The 19,230-nt window shown below is 41.2% G+C and overlaps 1 protein-coding gene across 4 annotated transcripts in view; it reads left to right on the top strand.

Annotated features, from left to right (window-relative positions):
• Nucleotides 1-19,230, top strand: part of LOC114556692 (CUB and sushi domain-containing protein 3) — a 258,762-nt gene that overhangs the window by 191,517 nt on the left and 48,015 nt on the right. For 3 of the 4 annotated variants that reach the window (XM_028579712.1, XM_028579711.1, XM_028579714.1), the window contains exons 47-54: nt 4,458-4,646; nt 4,956-5,114; nt 6,426-6,614; nt 9,649-9,834; nt 10,674-10,868; nt 11,571-11,744; nt 13,068-13,241; nt 13,893-14,066. In XM_028579712.1, coding sequence (XP_028435513.1) covers nt 4,458-4,646; nt 4,956-5,114; nt 6,426-6,614; nt 9,649-9,834; nt 10,674-10,868; nt 11,571-11,744; nt 13,068-13,241; nt 13,893-14,066 — 1,440 coding nt within the window. The remainder of the gene's footprint in view (nt 1-4,457; nt 4,647-4,955; nt 5,115-6,425; nt 6,615-9,648; nt 9,835-10,673; nt 10,869-11,570; nt 11,745-13,067; nt 13,242-13,892; nt 14,067-19,230) is intronic. The other variant, XM_028579713.1, reaches the window with a different exon arrangement.

Raw genomic sequence — 19,230 nt, 5'->3', positions numbered from 1 at the left:
ACCTAATAAATGTTGTCGTATTGGTTTTCACATTCCCATTGATTTTCATGTCAGAAAATCTGATGAAAAAAAAACTGCTCTAACTTCATCTTTACTATACTTATGTAAGCTTTATTGTATGATGTCTCTGCAGCCGACAATATGCAACAGCCATTGTCATGGCATTGTCATTCAATACACGTGTGCTGAGTAAAAGAATAAACAATTGGGGGTTTTTACAAGGAATTACAGAGATACATCTTGCAATGTTTGCAAGATTTAACAAATGACAATGCCAGTTCTTTTTAAAAACATAATTTTGGCATGAATGCCTTTGCAAAATAACTGTACAATACTGTATGTACAGTAAGGGTCTTCAGAGACAGTGCATGATTTCAGTAGTTACCTGAATGTCACTGGCTAAAGATTGTTGGTTAATTGTTTGGCTAATTCACTGTTTAATGCGAATTGTATTTACAAGATACAATGAAATATCATTTAAACAGTTGTATTTAAAGTAGGATTTTTTTCATTTTTAGAGATTTTTGTTTTATTGATTAATTGTATTTATCTGCCTGATACTTGAGCTATGTTATTTATAATATATATCACAGTATTTGAGCCAGTATGATGATAATAACAGTATCTCGGCTGCCTTGCATTTTTTTTTTTTACGCTAAGGTACAGAGGTTTACATTTATATAATAGCCAAATCACCATATAAATACATTGTAAGCTTTAGTCTGCTTTCAGATTATCGTCCTAGCCTTATCATGGTCCTCTAAAAACCCATCTTATAAGGTAGTAGTATTGAGGTGTCTGAAACTGTTTTAAGCTTCACATGATTCATTTTTAATCCCTGCACTAAAGTTTGAGGCAAAGCACAACTGTGCTTACTGGATACAATTGTGTTTGTTGCCTGGCAACGTTAGCTTAATAAACAAGTATTGAGGGCTCAATTATTTCAACAAACTCTTGCCTGAAAGATTGTTCTATGTACGGTGTGTTTGATCTTATCAAGTGAGTCAATTTCATGTACATCTTATCCAATATTGTTAAGTGGTGCAGGGAATGGAAATCTGTACAGTGTCTAAATGTTTTTTTTTTTATGTTGGTAACCCCAGTGTAATAGTGAAAATGTTGTAGAATAGAAATTAGCAATTGTTAGTAGCAATTACTTACAAATGTCACATATTTCCTTAAACTAAAACTAAACTAAAATACTTTAACTTTCAATGCAGGACTTTTACTTGTAACAGAGTATTTTTACAGTGTGGTATACTTTACAGTATTTTTACTTAAGTAAAGGATCTGAATACTTCTTTCACCACTGATTTCCTTTAAGCTGAATTTGTGCTGGCTCTATGACAAATATTCCCACTGGCATCAGTAGAAGCAGAGGCTCCTGCTGACGACAGAACTGAGGAAGCAGCCGTGTGAATTGATCTAACTGCACCAAATGAAGACCCCATTCTTAACTCCATCATATCACTAGTGAGAGTCGTAACTCAAGTTTTTGAATAACGAAGTGTTTAAGAAACTATATTAAAATAATAATAATATAGTTAATATTAAAAATGAAACTTGCTAGAAATTACAGACTGACTACTGATTGACCACTCAAATTCTATTAGGTGGCATGACTCAAAGTTTCTACTTTTTCCATCGTGTGTTTTACCCCTGTGGCCAGTAAAACATATAAATATGCATTTTCTTCATTTCCACAGACTCAAAAGTGTAAATCTATGAAGAAATTCTTACAAACTGTCATGGAATGGTAGTGAAAAATATTGCTATTTCATATTAAATTGCTATGTTAATATAGTTTCTGAACAGATCGAGTTGAGATTTGTTGCCTCCTGAATGAAAACCGTACAGTGTTTTCTATAAATATTAAATCCTATGCTTTGTTTTTTTCTTCAATTCAAGTATTTTCTTTGTTGTTGAGATAACGTAATGAGAAATTTTCTTGACCTTGGTTCCCACAGAGGGCCTTTGGTGTATTGTGTAGTGTTATTTAGAAAATCACTGACTTTGACTTTTTGGAGATCATATCTGCCTGTTAACTTTGAGTCAAAGGCTGTTTTAGTTAAAATGTCTACGGCGACTCGCCAGCGGGAATATTTATACTTACAATTCTTTCGCTCTGCTTTTTTTTTCTTTGTGTCCGAATGTTTCCAGTGACCTTTTTATCTAGAACAGTTCTTCACATTAACCTTTCATATGTGCCATGTTTCTTCACTAGTGGCCCAGAAGAGAAACTTCTGTTACCAGCAGGAAAGGAAAGAAACAGAACTGTCATTATTTTAGACATGCCAGCCTACAGGAAATGAAGGGAATACTCTGAGCAACCCCCCCCTCCCACACACACACACACACACACACACACACACACACACACACACACATAATTTTTCCATACAAAGTTAGCTGTCTCACCTGCTGAGTATATGATAGATTGATATTAGGGCAGCCTGGTGACAACAGCAGACTCACCAGCTCAGCCCGTAGGCTCAATATCATTGTGGCTAAAATGTAATTCAGTGATTCTTGAAACTTTGGCAAAAACATGTCCCACTAAGAAAAGTGCCAATTCTGTTGGAAATTAATAACATTTTCATGAATAAAAAGAATCTAGGTTATAATCAGGGGGTCCTTTACACACATGTAAGGCTCTTTTATAGTTTTATCTTTAATTTTTATTAATTTAATGATTAATTGCTGGCCCATTGCCTACAAAATCAGTTGTCCTCGGATAGGAGATAATCATTTCAACTTGATTAAAAAAACATAAAGTCATAATTTAATTGAATAATATCTTTACCACATGAAATAGTACATTGTAATATGTTTTAAAAACTGCAAACAGTGAGATTTTAACAATATTTACTATTATTTTGTGGTTGCTCAAAATGTGTCCCACATATTCGTCACCACCGTCAGATATTTATAAAAAGCAATAAAGTCAGGCAACTAAAAGGTCAACTACATTCCTGAGGACCCCATTTTCAAACCTTCAGCTCTACTGCATGCTTCAAGATCACTCAAGCTCCCTTAAATTTGCTATTTTCTCTTCAACTTGTTCATATTTTTGGACACTGCTACTGTCGCCACCATAACATGTCAACACCGTCTCTTTTGTATAAAAAATATTAGATTAGATTATGACATAAATGTATACTTTTTAAGAAGAGGTCTGAAGTAGCTAGCAATAGAGGGGAAACAAGATGGCTAATGTGAACAACTCATGCATATCATGTGAAAGAGTAGGTTTTTGTCACCACTGTCAGACGTCACCACCGTCAGGTTTTGGTGGATATCCTCACGGCTGTGGTTCAACCTCGAGGCTGCGGCCGAACCACAGCCGTGAGCCCGTATTTATTGTGACCAACAATTATATTCAAGCCTCCCTTAACGACTATTTGGAGGTTTTTGTCACCACCGTCAGACGGGACGTCACAAAAAACCTGACGGTGGTGACAAAAACCTACTCTTTCACATGATATGCATGCTCAGGATTGTTATTTTTTGGACCCAATATTTAAATGAAGTTGTTAAGCAAGAAGCCATCTTGTGTGGTATACATTTTGGAATTGTATGTTGTTATGAGGCCACTGTCACCAGATTAGTGTCACCACCGTCAGTTCTAAAGTCACCACCGTCAGAGGGAGTTTTATTTGTTTTAAATGAATATGCTTACAATATGTTTCTTCAGTGCTGTTGAATTATTAAAGTAAAAGTCTCTTTTAATACAAATATATGTTTGTTAAATAAAAAACATTACTTTTTTCTATTTAGGCTTAAAGTAAACGTTGTATGATGTTAGATCTTTTAAAGGAGTGCATGTGAAACAGTATAAAAAAATCAACAAAAGTGAATATTCAACATTTAACAGCATATCTATGTACTACAAATGTCAGGTAATGATTTAAAAACTAAATACATATTAGACTAAATAAATAAAACATAATATGCTTTTTATTGTGTCTGACGGTGTTGACAAAAACAAAGTAATAACTGGAAAACCGTCTATTTTATGAAAAAAACACAAAATGAGGAGGTTGCACCAGTACATTGCTGAACAGCCAACACTTTGGTCTATAATGATATACCTTCAGATTTTGTAATTTAACTAACTTTTTATTTTCAAAATTAAAACCTGTTTTATCCCAATTCCCAAGAATCAGTGACTTGTTTCAGGACTAGTTATTTTTTTCAATGTCCTTTCTCCTGTCAAAATGAGCATTCCTGTCTTTCCTTCCCTCACCTCATCTGGCCTTATCTAACTGTGCCTTTCATCCCCTCTCCTATGCATCAGTTTCTTCTGTTTTCTGCCTGAAATGGGATTCTATCTCCCTCTTTCACCTCTTGTCCAACCTTTGTCCCTTCCTCTCTTCTCTCTGTCTCTGTTGTCCTCCCTCTGTCTCTTTGTCTTCCTCTGACACTGCCTTGCCCTTATACTGTTTCTTTTCTTCCAGTCCAATGTCCAGCCCATGAGGTGCGTTTTGACTCAACGGGGGTGATCTTGAGTCCAGGCTACCCTGATAACTACCCCAATCTCCAGATGTGCTCCTGGCTGATCAACGTGGAGAAGGGTTACAACATGACTCTGCACTTTGAACTCTTCCAGACAGAGAAGGAGTTTGACATCTTGGAAATATTTGATGGTGGGTTCTGCTGGAAGTTTGAACTTGTTACTTAACTGAAACAATTGATGTGTTCATTTTGGGTTATGAAGTTTAGTATATCCCAGTAAAACATTCATTCTTCATCTTCTACTGTATAGTTGATGCCATGATTAATCATTTAAATATGTTACGGAATATTTGGTCTTGTGTTCTCACTACCGTATCTGTAATTAATGCTATTTATTACTAAAAATAGAAGATGTATGTTCACGTCTGTCTACATTAATACTTGTTTTTGACATGGATCTTTTCCTGGGAAACTGTGTTTGTCCATCTATCTGTGTTCAGGTCCCAACATCTACAGCCAGAGCATGGCATCACTCAGTGGAGACATTGAAACACCCTTCAGCATGACCACCACAGGCCACCAGCTGCTACTGCGCTGGTCCTCTGATCACGGCACCAACCGACGCGGCTTCCACATCAGATACGTGGGTGAGTATCAAAGTATGTATCCAACTTATAATCATATTCTCTTTTTATAAGTGCTATTTGAATATATGTTGTCTCTAAACTACAGAAAAGTGATAAAAGTCATGGGTTTACAACTCTGGCATTTATATTGTAGGCACTGTGAAGAGACACTTCAATTGAATGAGTGATAACACTACATAGGGGCAAATATTCATTGAACTCTCTCTGCTGCAGCTACTGCATATTACTGTGGACACAATGTGACCCCATGATTTTTATCACAGTGTGCTGTGATTGCTTTGGGGTATTATTTATTGAGTTTTTAGTATCCTTTAATTTACAAAATTACTTTGAATTTTTACAGAAATGATTATGGCTCACAATAGAAGATGTTTTCACACCCAAAAAAACATGAGGCAGGAGGAAAGTCGCTGTAAGGCTTTCATGCTGTTTTGCACTCCTTAATTTAAAAAGGTTTTAAATTCTTAATTGTCTCTTTAATAAAGCAAGTGGTGCTAAGCAACATCAGCATAGGGAATCTTCCATTTGAAATGCATCAATAATAATGAAAAAAGCACAAAAGACATTAGTTTTTCATGTTAGTGTCTCCATTATATTTAATACACAAGAGTGTTACTGTGAAAGCAAGCCGGGGTGATGAATTTTGTAAAGAAAACTCCTTGACTTGATTGACTTGAACAGGCAACTGACTTAAACCCCAGTGTATGTCTTTTCGTCTTAAATCTCTGTTATCTCCCAGTCAGGCTGATTTGAAGGAATGTTTGACAGTGTTTGTGAAGCACACAGCCCTCCCTTGGAGTTTCTGTCCCATCGGCTATTTGGTGCTCATATTCTGGAAACCAAATTTACCCTTTTTGTGTTCTATGGGCTGTAAGATGAGGGAAAGGAAGGCTATGGAACAAATAACTGGAGGATGCACCAGTATGGCATGTGTTAATTCAATTTGAATATGTGCATGCCCATAGGCAGGAGAGGAATAGTAATAATATGATTTTGAGGACTTCCTTTGCTGTGTGGCACACAGCCCAAGTGCTAAATAGATATGACACTCCTCAGGCATTTTCCCTCATTATCTTTCTGCATTTAAAATGGAGCCTTACTGTGACTAAAATGTTCACCTGAGTTTTTCTCTAATGGAGCTTTGTCAATGCCTTTCATCCGTTTCTCTTTTCTCCGCTTCATTTCTCTTTTTCCCTGTTAACATCTGCGTCTCTTTATTGCCTTTCTTTGACATCATTCTCACCTTATTTCCTGTTTCTCTCTCTTGCCTTGCCATTCATCTCACTCCTCTCCCCTGTTCCTTTATTCCTCCATCTATTGTAGCGATGTACTGCAGTACCCCAGACTCCCCACAACACGGCTTTGTAGTGAGCCAGACTGGGGGTCATCTTAACAGCATGGTGCGCTGGGCCTGCGACAGGGGGTACAAGCTGATCGGAAAGGGCACAGCTGTGTGCAAGAAGACCACCTATGGCTACTTTGCCTGGGACGTGCCAGTTCCTGCATGTCAAGGTGAGCACATCGACCCTGGCAGCCCTTTATTCCTAACTTCAGCCTGCCTCTTTCCCTGTTCTTCTGGTCACTGCGTCTGCACCCCTATGCTCAGCAGGCAAACAGCCAGGCGCTTAAGGCACCAGAGTGTCTCAGCCCAAGCCCTATTCCTGTGTTGTTAGCAGTTGAACTGAATCCAGCCTGATTGAGAGCCAGTACCCTCTCATGTGGAAAGAAAACAGTAATCAATCCTCCCTTCTTCTGTCAATTTCCACTTCTTCAAATTACTTTGGCTAACTCACCATTAGCATGCAGTGTCTGCTGCTGTTGGGTCTCACTCAACTAATTGGGTTGTTTGATGCACACATGTGAAATGTGTGCATTTACGTGCGCATGATTGCATGCACTAGCACATACTCATACGCACACACTTGCACAGCAGCAAACGGCAACAGATGGTGTGCTCAATTGCATTTTATCATGATACAGTGAAATAAAAATATGTATGTCATGTACTTTAAAATCATTTAAAAACACTTCACACCTGTGATTAATTCCGTCAGTTTGGTAATTGCACATAGCTTTTCCAAAGCACATAAACCCAACCGTGGCTGAAAATGAAATAATATATTCATACAGATGCTGTCCATCTGCTGTCTGCTAGATAGGGGAGATTACATTACAGTATGTTCAATCTATCATTCTTTCCAATCCATATTGAATATGTTGAGAATGTACAGTATATTCATCCATCAGTTTTGCTCATCCATCTCAGAGAAAGACCAATGACCTTAAATAATGTTACAGGCCCACTGACCTTCTAAGCTAAAGACTTCACCATTCTAAAGTTGAAACTTTCCATCTGCAGTGTAGAAAAACATTTAGTGCTTGTCATTAGCATCTGTTAGATTGTGACTTAGCAGTAATCGCAAATGAATGTTGATCGATTCTCTCATGGGGTGGTGAGGGGCAATGTAATGGCTCCAGGCCATGTTGGCAGATTCCTACCTTTGATGTTTCACAGTGTGCAGCTACCATTGCTGCTCCATTTGATCATATGTGTGTTTGCATAACCGTTCCCATTTAGTCTGGCCCTGCAGATGTTGGTTTCCCTGCTTGACTCACTCCCTCTGACTTGGCTCTGATGATAAACACCTTGAAACCTACTAGCTTGAGCTTTCTGTCTGGTTAAAACTCTGAGGCCACAGTAACCCAGATTCGCTCTGAATGGGGCAAGGACACAGTGCTGCTTTTTCTGTATGAGTGCTTCATAGAAGGAGTTACTGTTGAAACAAAAAAAAATAATACAAATTCCAATGAAGTTGGGACACAAAAAACCTGAATACAATGATTTGCAAATCCTTTCCATCCTATATTCAATTGAATACACTACAAAGACAAAATATTTAATGTTAAAACTGATAAACTTTATAGTTTTTTTTCGTTGCAAATATTCACTAATTTTGAATTTGATGCCTGCAACACGTTCCAAAAAAGCTGGGACAAGAGCAACAAAAGACGCCTGTTTGGAACAGGTTCATTTGAAGTTATTTGGGTATAAAAGGAGCATCCCCAAAAGGCTCAGTTGTTCACAAGCAAGGATGGGGCAAGGTTCACCACTTTGTGAACAACTGTGTGAGTAAATAGTCCAACAGTTTAAGAATGGCGTTTCTCAACGTACAATTGCAAGGGATTAAGGGATTTCATCATCTACACTCTATAATATCATAAAAAGATTCGGAGAATCTGGAGAAATCTCTGCACATAAGCGGCAAGGTTGAAAACCAACAGTGAATGCCCGTGACCTTCGATCCCTCAGACGGCACCGCATTAAAAACCGACATCATTATGTAAAGGATATTACCACGTGAGCTCAGGAACACTTAGGAAAACCATTGTCAGTTACACAGTTCGTCGCTACATCTGCAAGTGCAAGTTAAAACTCTACCATGCAAAGCTAAAGCCATATATCAACACCCAGAAACGACACCAGCTTCTCTGGGCCTGAGCTCATCTGAGATGGACTGACACAGTGTGCTGTGGTCTGATGAGTCCACATTTCAAATAGTTTTTGGAAATCATGGACGTCATGTCCTCCGGGCCAAAGAGGAAAAGGACCATCCAGATTGTTATCAGAGCAAAGTTCAAAAGCCAGCATCTGTGATGGTATGAGGGTGTGTTAGTGCCCATGGCATGGGTAACTTGCACATCTGTGAAGGCACCATTAATGCTGAAAGGTACATTCAGGTTTTGGAGCAACATATGCTGCCATCCAAGCAACATATTTTTAAGGGACGTATCTGCTTATTTCAGCAAGACGATGTTGCAAGACGGCAGTCGGTCCACGTACAATAAAGGCAATTTTGTGTTACCTTATTTGACAGAAATCTATGCATTTACCTGTGATTTCTGACAATTTGATAAACAAAAATGTATATTATGCTTGAGTAAATAAAACCCCAATTAACAAACTGGTTAAAAAAAAATTATATTAATATTTAGATACCGGGAGAATCCAATACTCTGGAGATAAAACTAAGATTAGCGCTCTTATTCAAGTTTATGTTCTGCCCGTTCAACAAGTTGTTTGGTAAATTTCTTTTAAACACATTTGGAGAGGATTTAAATTGTTGTTTTTAATCTGAATTGTTTTTATTTTGGCGCTTGTGGTATTTTACTTTGGGGCTGACTAAAATCTCTTTCGGGGGCCACCAAAAATTCTTCTATGCAGGAAAAACCCTGCTGTGCTTTCCATGCTGTGGCTGCCATGAGTGAGGTCTGTTGTCACAATTCTATAGGGATGTTCAATGTCAATGTTGAGCAACATCGCTGCTTGCGTAAATTGAAAAACTAACACTTGGCATTGCTTGTGTAACAGAAAGGGGTTGCACACCCAACACTGGTGGAAGTACATACATGTGTATTTAACACTTAAGTGAATATGTGCCTGCCTACAATGCCTGTGTTTACCACATGTCCTTCTGCAAATCTCTCTAGCATGTGTCTTGTATTGCACATAAACGTGTGACGACAACTGTCCTTTTGCCGCCTGCAGCTGTGTCATGCGGTGTGCCCAGTGCGCCAGTGAACGGAGGTGTGCTCGCTGCTGATTACTCTGTCGGCACACGGGTGACCTACTTCTGCAACAACGGCTACAGACTCTCCTCTAAAGAGCTGACGACCACAGTCTGCCAGCCAGACGGCACCTGGAGCAACCACAACAAGATACCCAGATGCATCGGTGAGTAGAGGATGTTCAGGTAAGAGGCAGGGGGATGTAGGCGAGGAGGGAGAGTGATTTAGAGGGACGGGACAACTGCAAGAACCCATCGCACGGTTGAGCAGTGGGAAGGAGATGTTTAAAGATGAGGATAGGAAAGAGTTACTGAGAAGACACTGATTTTAGCATTTTGACAGCTCTGTTGGAGACAGAAAAAGTTAGTTTGAAAAATCCTCTGGAGAAGTTGTGGACTATCAAACAGTTTTAACAAAACACTGTATTGTAATGAAAGGTGTCATGGAAAATGGACTGCAGTCCCAACAGAACCACGCTTTGTGGTTCCATCACAGAAACACTAACTTGTTGGGTACTCATGATAAGACGGATGGATGAAAGGGAGAATAATCGTTAGGAGGAAATCTGTAGCTGGCGCTGGGGTGAGTGTTTTACATGCCAGTGCAACGAGTGATTGACAACTCTGTTTACTATTGAGACCAATGTTTATTCCCTGCTGTATATGTCTCTCACAGCTAAAAGGGAAACTGAGTTTGTTTTGAAACTCATTTGGTTTTTAGAGAGTGCCGATTCATAAACATCTTTGTTGTAGAAGAACATTTGTATACAGTAAATGCAGAGAAGTTGCTATTTACATTTTACATTCAACTGATTAGGATTTTCCTTTGCAGCTATTTGCATTTCTTCTACACTGCTGGGTTATTACATATGTTTATGCGTTTTAACTTAGCAGTGTGTGCATAAGGGATTAGTGAATTGAAACAGAAGTCGGTCCATTTGTATAATCCAAAACTAGCAATGCCCGCCATTGAACACTGAACCCCCTTTTCTTTTTCTTGGCACAGTCATTATGTGTCCCAGTCTCAGCTCCTTCTCTCTGGACCATGGGAAATGGAGGATCGTCAACGGTTCGCACTATGAATATGGAACTAAAATAATCTTTACCTGCAACCCTGGATTCTACCGCGTTGGCCCCACCCACATCCAGTGCCTGGCCAACGGTGTTTGGAGCTGGAGAAACGAGAGGCCTCGTTGTAGAAGTGAGTGACTTCTGCCGCAGCAACACACAAAATCTCACACAACGCTTATAGATCACACAAATTAACTGGGAAATTGAACTTAACCAAAAGGAAATTTAATCTTTGGCTCCATTTTGTCATTGCATTATCATAAAAAATAAAACCTCAGTGGATGCACACGTCACATGCAATGAAAAATCCATGTCTTGCTTCGCCTTAGGAACAGTAGATTCATAGATTGTAACATTACATGACCTAAAGAGTGAATTCCTTTTTCACAGTTCACTTAATCAGCAGCTCGATGATGCACATTTGTATTCTTTAGGTATTATTGTCTTAGCCTAGGTTAGATATTGTTTATTGCAGCAATGGGAAATAAAAGCTTTTTATGCTGCCACGGGAACTACTTTTTGAGGAGCATAGGAGCTGAATAGCCTGTGTGATGGCAAAGGGGAATGCCAGCCAGTATGATGAAAGATGTTTGCAAACACCATCATTATCCTACCCATGAAATAGTATAGGTCACTCTTTTATCACATTAAGGTCGGTAAGATGGGTGTAAATGACTGTGCTCTCCCATTGACTCTGAAGATGTAAGCCAACTACCATCTTCTCTTTCTCTCTTGTTCTCTCTCACTTACTCTCCTGGTGTCTTTTTCTTTCATTCTGGGCCTCCTCCGTCTCCTTTCTCTTCGTTTTACTATCTTATTGATCTTTTTGCAGTCATTTCCTGTGGGGATCTGACCACTCCTCCAAATGGGAAGAAAATTGGGACCCAAACTACCTTCGGAGCATCAGCCATTTTTAGCTGTAACCTTGGCTACGTTTTAACTGGATCTACAGTAAGAGAGTGTCTCCTGTCCGGCCTATGGAGTGGGATGGAGACTCACTGCCTGGGTAAGCAGGGTCTAAATGTCTTCTTTAACTTTATAAAGGACAGCCTTGACCTAGGTCAGATACTGCTGGCGATCTGTTCAGACATAAGCTTTTTTAAGTTGGGCCAACATGCCCAGAATAGAACCAGATGGGGAAGCAGAGGGTGGCTATAATTGGTTCTGTTGCCAAGTGTGTATGGCCAATTACGAAACATTTAGAAAGATGTACAGTTTTTTGTCGTCTGGTTCTTTCATCACGCTGGTACTCAAGGCTGTCACTTTATATTTTCCTTTGGGCTGGCACTGGCTATACTGTTTCAGACAGTGTAAAGATCATAAGGTAACAATTGGTCTGCAAATGTGCAATCACTTTTGGCAACTGCTGCTTGATTGGAGCATGCTGCTGTACAGTAAAGCCTCTGAGTCAGTGTGATGTGGCGTTCTAAAATGTTAAATGTGAGAGCTACAGAGCCACAGCTGGCTTCAAACTATAAGACACTCGCCAAGCTATACCAGCACAATTTGAGCTGTTGTTAAGATATATAAACAAGAAAATATGCTACAGCTTAGCTTTCCACAGCTCATCTCAGCTCTGTACTGTGGAAGAAAACGAGACATATGTAATTACTTGAGCCGCATTCAAATCCACGTAGCAGCAGACTGTGACGGTTTCCCTGGCAGATGCAGCAGTGCGTTTATCAACCCTGTGGAACCAGCACTCCAAGCTTTGCTGAAGTTGGTTGACTTCATTAAAAGAAGGGCACCACTCTCTTGTTTAGTAATATGACTGTCAGGGTTAACATAGCCAGGGACCTCTCGGTATAGTTGCCTACTTCAGCACTATCTTCATAGAATCTGTCTGCTCTCAACTAGAGTGGAGCTCAGCTGAGTTTCTGGGTGCACGAGTAAATTAGGGAAATAAGACTCACAGTCAGTGGCAATTTCCCAGGTTTTAAGTGGCAGTGGAAATCTCTGCAAGATTCCTCCTCTGAAATTGTACTGTAGTTTTGAGGGGTTTAGCATGCGTGTCTCTGTCTACTGTAGATGAGAAAAGCCGGGTTATCACCATAAGAGAAGCTGAAGTCAATATGAATTTAGAAATAATAATTCAGAGAAAATGAGCTGAAAAATGCTTTCCAAATCCAATATGTTTTATGAATACACTAATTAATTTTGTTTGCATGCATTATAATTCCAAGACCTTTTAAATCACCAATTTCCTCATTTCATTTTATAATATAGTTGTCAAAATGCAAAGTTAAGAAGAAATGATCTTGTTGAGAAAGAGAGATAAACATTAAGAAAAAGTAAAACATGTTTACAATACTGAATGTTTTTCCTACAGCTGGTCACTGTGGTGTTCCAGAGCAGATCGTAAATGGGCAGGTGATCGGGGAAAACTTTGGTTATAGAGACACAGTGGTTTACCAATGCAACCCTGGATTCAGGCTCCTTGGCTCCTCAGTACGGATTTGCCAGCAGGACCACAACTGGTCTGGACAGCTACCAGTTTGTATCTGTAAGTACTTTAACACCAATTCTGACTGCCTGATTGACTGAAAGAGGGATCATGTGTGTGTTATATCGGAGTTTCTCACCATAGACACCACTGTTCAGATGGAAAAGAGCTGATGGAAACTGTTGTGCTTTTTATTCCTGGATTTTAATTACATAATGTTTTATGGAAGACTTCAATATGTAAATTTGTATTCACATTCAATAAATGTGATGATGTGATTGCATTGTTAAAATAAATCAATAAATACAAATGTTTTTAGCACTTAAAAATTGCAGTCACTGTTAAAAAGCTTAATTTCCAAAGCTTCCTGCTCCTTTAGTTTTAAAAGCGCTAAAGTCAATAATTGATACATATGTCTCCTAGTCACCTGTTGATACAATATAAAATATGCTGTTTTCCCTTTCCCAAGCGAGATCATGTCTTAATTCCTAACTACCCCAATGTCTGTTGAGGTTAATTATATGATAATGATAATTCTATGATAGGTGTCAATGTACGTCACCTATATCAATCATGGTTATTGCATTTTTTCTCTCCCTTATTCTTTTTTCCACACACACTCTTTCTCCCCCTCCTCCCCTTTACCTTCCCTTTGATCCTTTCTTTGCTGTCTTTCATCCTCTCTTCCTCCTCCTCTCTGACACGTCTCAGCTGTCACATGTGGCCATCCAGGTAGCCCTATATACGGCCGCACCACAGGTGATGGCTTCAACTACAATGATGGGGTGCGTTTCTTCTGCAACAAAGGCTACACACTGGAAGGACCCTCCACAGCTCAGTGCCAGGCGAGCCGCCAGTGGAGCCACCAGCCACCGACATGCAGAGGTAAGGTCCAGCTACAGAGCTCCTCCAGAATGGCAGCCTCTACAACTAGGTGTTATGTTTCATCCCTGCTGACCGGCAGAGGCGGTGCTTAAAGTACTGAATATTCCCTCCACGCATGCACAGTTCGAGTATGTATACCAACAATGTCACTTGATGACTGGACTACCCGGGAGAGACTATATCTTCTGGTGTCATCAGGGGATCTGTTCCTTTTTCTTCTCACGTGCAGTTGCATTTACTTAACATCGGCTGAAGCCTTGGACTTCAACGTTTTCTACGTTGCTGTCGCTGGAAGCCTTGTGACCTTGTTGGTCAAAGCAGAGACAATTTGTTTGTCCTCCATGGGCTGCGACAGCTCACCGGTAGGATGGTGTTTTACTCTCCGGGTATAAAGTCTGTGATTTACATTGTGCAACCCTTGGCGGTGTAGTGGCGTTTTTCACTTCCCACTCCCAGTGTTAGGTTGTATTTCTTCATTACTTTCCATTAATAAGTTAGTAGCTGTGTTTTTGCTGAAGCTAACTTTTTACTGAGGTTTGTAAATCTTGACATTGAAGGGAGCGTTTAGCTTCCCACTCCCGGTATAAGTTGTTTTCTTTACATTAAGTTAGTGTCTGTTTTCGGCAAAGCTAGCAGGCGGCGTCTATGATGATGATGGGGATCAAGCCTCTCAAGCCTCGGCAGGCTTCCATTCCTCGGGCCAGAGCTCACTGAGTGAGGCGGGGGATACCTCCATGCAGGCCATCATGCGCATGGCCCAGGATCGCCTGCAGCTAGACGTACCACAGCAGGCCAAATCCGCCCCTGAGAGCTCCTTCTTCAGGTGCTGGCGGGCTCCTACTGCCTTTGCTGTGCCCCCCCTCGGAAGAATACTTGGAGGAGCTGCATGCATGTTGGAGCTACTGCTACGGCAGCCATGCACAATGCAGCAAGAGTTGGGCTGGATCATATGCCTGCAATTGAGCCTACCATTGCATCCCTCATCGTGTCTCCTGATAAGACACTGCGACTGTCAGGTTCCCTCGACCACAATGTCAGGTCACGGACGACCTTTTCACAAGGGCTTACAATGTGGGAGCTGGTGCTGGCAGTATTGGCAATTCCCTGGCTCAACTAATGTTCGCCTTCTCTGCTTCCCTGCAGGAAGGCAGTGTTGAGGCTTCCACAATCAGCCTTAATGACGCATCGTTACAACCTTTTGCCCTCATGTCCAGGGAACTCGGGCGGATGATAGCCTTCCTGGTGCAGACTTGGTGCCAGGTATGGCTCGCACAGTCACCTCTGTCGTTCTTGGGCTGCTCAAGCTCTGGCATGTAGGAGGACCCTCCGTCCGTAGCGTCCTGATAAAACCAGGGTAGCTGTTCGGTTGGGCTGCACTTGAGGCGCCGGAGCGTACCTTTCAAGCTCGGGAGACCATCCGCCACCAATGGCTTGCTACGTTGGCTATCGTGGTCCTCAGCATCCTGGGCAGCAGCCGGCCAGGGACTTTCGTGACGCTACCCGCTTTCCCTCCAGACGGTCTCGAGCCCCAGATCCTGTCCGTTGTTCGCCCAGGGCCCCTATGGGACAGGGGGCCAGAGACTGAGGCATCTGGGCCAGCTGTCAGTTACTTTTCCCATCAGCCGCTTCGTTCTTGGGCTGCTCAAGCTCTGGACCCCTGGGTGGTTGCCACCTTAACCCATGGGTACAGGCTCCAGTTCCGATGCCGGCTCCCTGCCTCTGACCGGGTCAAAATGACCTTCATCAGCGACCCAGCAAAAGCCCAAGCACTGGACCAGGAGTTATTCGTCCTCCTGGCCAAGAACGCCATTAAGGCTGTAGATCCTCTGTCACACCCCAGAGGCTACTACTCAACATACTACCTCATCACAAAAAAGACCAGCTGATTACGTCCAATTTTGGATTTGAGGGGACTCAACAGGTACCTGAAAGTGTTACCGTTCCACATGCTCACTACACCGGATGTGCTGTGCACTGTCGCTCAGGTAGAGTGGTTTGCGTCCATAGACCTGAAGGATGCCTACATTCATGTCCTCATTCTACTTCAGCACAGACAGTGTCTGCGTTTTGCCTATCAAGGCCGACACTGGGGCTGGTCTGTGGAAGACCACGCTGCACACATCAATGTTCTTTAGCTGCATGTGGTGCACCTAGCTCTCGAGCACTTTCTGCAATACTTGAGAGGAAGGCTTGTACGGTCGGACAACACGTTGACTGTCTTTCATATCAACCTGTTGCAGGTGTCCTGAGACCTCATGATTTGGTCAGATCTGGCACCCCAATTCTCAGTGCCTTCAACTGTGGGTTTGGCCACTGGAGGGCCCAAACAGCTGCTGAGCAGCTGCATAGACCCCGTCAGGCAGACTATAATGAACGCCAGACCGTCGTCCACCCGCCTGCAGTACGACAACCGGTGCAAGCTGTTCTGTCATTGGTGTACAGGCTGGAGTGAGGATCCAGTACGTTGTTCCGTGCCTACCATCATGGAGTTTGTACAGTCCCTTTTGGACAACGGCAGATCTCCCTCTACCCTGAAGGTGTATCTGGCGGCAATATCACGTTGACATGCTAGGGTTGCTGGTGGCTGGTGCCTTGAGAGGCGTACCCCTGGAGGACATATGTGCCGCTGCATCATGGGCATCACCGGGCACATTCGCCAGGATTTATAGGAGCAATGTTTCCATTCCCCATCCACTGGTGGTGGTCCTCCATCCAGGGTCCCCTGATTCTCCTCAATGAGGTGGGTATTCAGGATTCCTCGTGACTCTGCTGGTATAGATCATTCAGTGCTTTAAAGACCGCCTCTGGCGGTCAGCAGGGATGAAATGGAATGAAAGTTCAGATCCCCTGATGACACTGGAAGATATAGTCTCGCCCGGGTCATTCAGGGGTCACAAGTGACATTGTTGGTATACATACTCAAACTGCGCTTGCACAAAGGAATATTCAGTGCTTTATGCACCCTTTGGTGGTAATTCCGGATTCATAGAACCGTAGTTCCATTTGTAACTTTTGTTTTAATATTTGATAACAGAAGCCACTTTTATCTAATTCTGCTCCTGTGAATCATGCTACCCATCAGTAGAACAGGTAGGTGTCAGCGAGCAGAAGTAGGATCCAGCCAAAATGTTGGAACTGAATGAAATGGCTTTTGCAAGTGCTTTGTGATGGTTCAGGAATCAGAGACTAGGATGACCAGAATAATTCAGCAGCCAGCAGATGTATTGTGATCATTTAGGAATCAGCAGTCAGTGACCGCCAGCATTCACAGGCATAAACACAGAAGTAGAATGGATAGAGGTAGTGTCAACATATCTATTGATTTGAATGAGAAAAGTCACTGTCTGTGCTACTTCTCTAAAGCATTAGGCAACAGCATCTGGTGCCCTTGCCTCAGAGCGAAAGCATGGAAACCGCAGCAGAATGTATGAAAAGGGGAGAGTAAATGGGGAATTGTTTTTACAATTTTCCTGCCAGTTTTTACGAAGAGGCATGCTGCAGGGATAGATAACTTTGAAGGCAAGAAAGCTCAGTGAACATTTCATGGAAGACATCTTATTGGGAGTATCAGATGGTGGCTGTGTTTTAGTTGTGTCCAATTTTAGTTTGCCCAGGTTTGGCTCATTAGTGGTGTGTTTACAATAAACGGCACCTCAAACATTTTAATGTGTGTGACCATACCAGAAAAATGTTTATTTGTTTGGGGGGGTGGCACAGTGGATATGACACATGCCTTTGGGTGGGAGATCTGGGTTCGATTCCCACTGCGACACATCAACCAATGTGTCCCTGAGCAAGACACTTAACCCCTAGTTGCTCCAGAGGCGTGCAACCTCTGACATACAGTATATAACAATTGTAAGTCGCTTTGGATACAAGTGTCAGCTAAATGACATGTAATGAATAATAATCTTTGCCCAAAATCATTTTGACAGTTTGACAATATTTGTACTGGAAATATTTTCCACTATTTGCATTATTTTCACCCAAATAAAATAGAAAGAGACAATAGATGTGTTGCACCATATGATGAAAGCTCTTTATTCATAAAATGCTTGGAAAAAATAGCTTTTTCATATTTGCTTTCTATACTTCTCACTTTAGACAGACATTTGTTGCATTGTTGCAAGATGTGGTAAATGCAGATACATATGATCTGAACTGGCTTAAAATATTCTATAGAACAAGGTAACAGGAAGCAAACATTACAAAATAATGAAAGAAATGCATATAAGTGATATCCATTGTGGCTTTAATTGGTCTGCTACCTCTGGATCTAGTTGGCCAAGGCTACATTTGCCAGACTTTGCCCATTTTAAAAATAGCTCTCCTCTTGGCATGAGTTTTGTTGGCAGTCAGATGTGAAGAGACACAGATTTCATTACTCTGAATAGCACCGTAGAGACAGACCTGGTAAAAGATCAAGAGTAAAATCATATTAAACTGCCATGACTCCCTTTGTCAAAATACGTCCATTTGTTTGCACTTAAATTTTCTCACAGCTTTTTCGCACATTTGCATTATTGATTTAATTTGATGTTTCTCTGAACTTAATTTCATCCTCATCTACTTTCAGTTGTCTAAACCACTTTATCGGCAGAGTGGTTTCAGAGACTTCCACTGCTTCTTAAATGGATGCATGTACATTTGTGACAGTTTGGTTCTTCTGTTTTCAGGAGGAAGCATCAGGTGATATTATTATTGACTATGCTTAAATATAGCCTGGGCTCACTTGTCTCCCTGTTTGTAGAATAAACAGAAAAATCCACTGATCAGGTCATGTCAACAGTTCTATTATTAACTCACAAGTAAACTGACAGAGAGCATATATGCTGATGAGGCTCCGACCAAAGGAGACTGCACAGCTTTCAGGAAAGAAAAGTCAGAGATCCCCAGTGGTGATGCTGGGTGGAGTTAATTAGGCAGATTGCCACATGACTATATGTGTTGTCTTGTGTTTTACTCTCTGCCATGCTGAAGTAAAATTATTCCAGGTACTGTTAACTTGATATGTACACTATATGTGACTACAGTAGATGCAATTATTAATATTCAGGCAAAGGCAGTTATAGAAACCCATTGCAAATAAATAATCTAAATATTGATACAGTAAAGTATGTATGGTATCATAATTCAATTAATAATCGCTGCATGCTTTATTTAA

Source organism: Perca flavescens, chromosome 6 (assembly GCF_004354835.1).
Source record: "Perca flavescens isolate YP-PL-M2 chromosome 6, PFLA_1.0, whole genome shotgun sequence".
Taxonomy (NCBI): Eukaryota; Metazoa; Chordata; class Actinopteri; order Perciformes; family Percidae; genus Perca; species Perca flavescens.
Note: the sequence above shows the minus strand (reverse complement) of the source record. Positions and strands in the feature narration are given on the sequence as shown.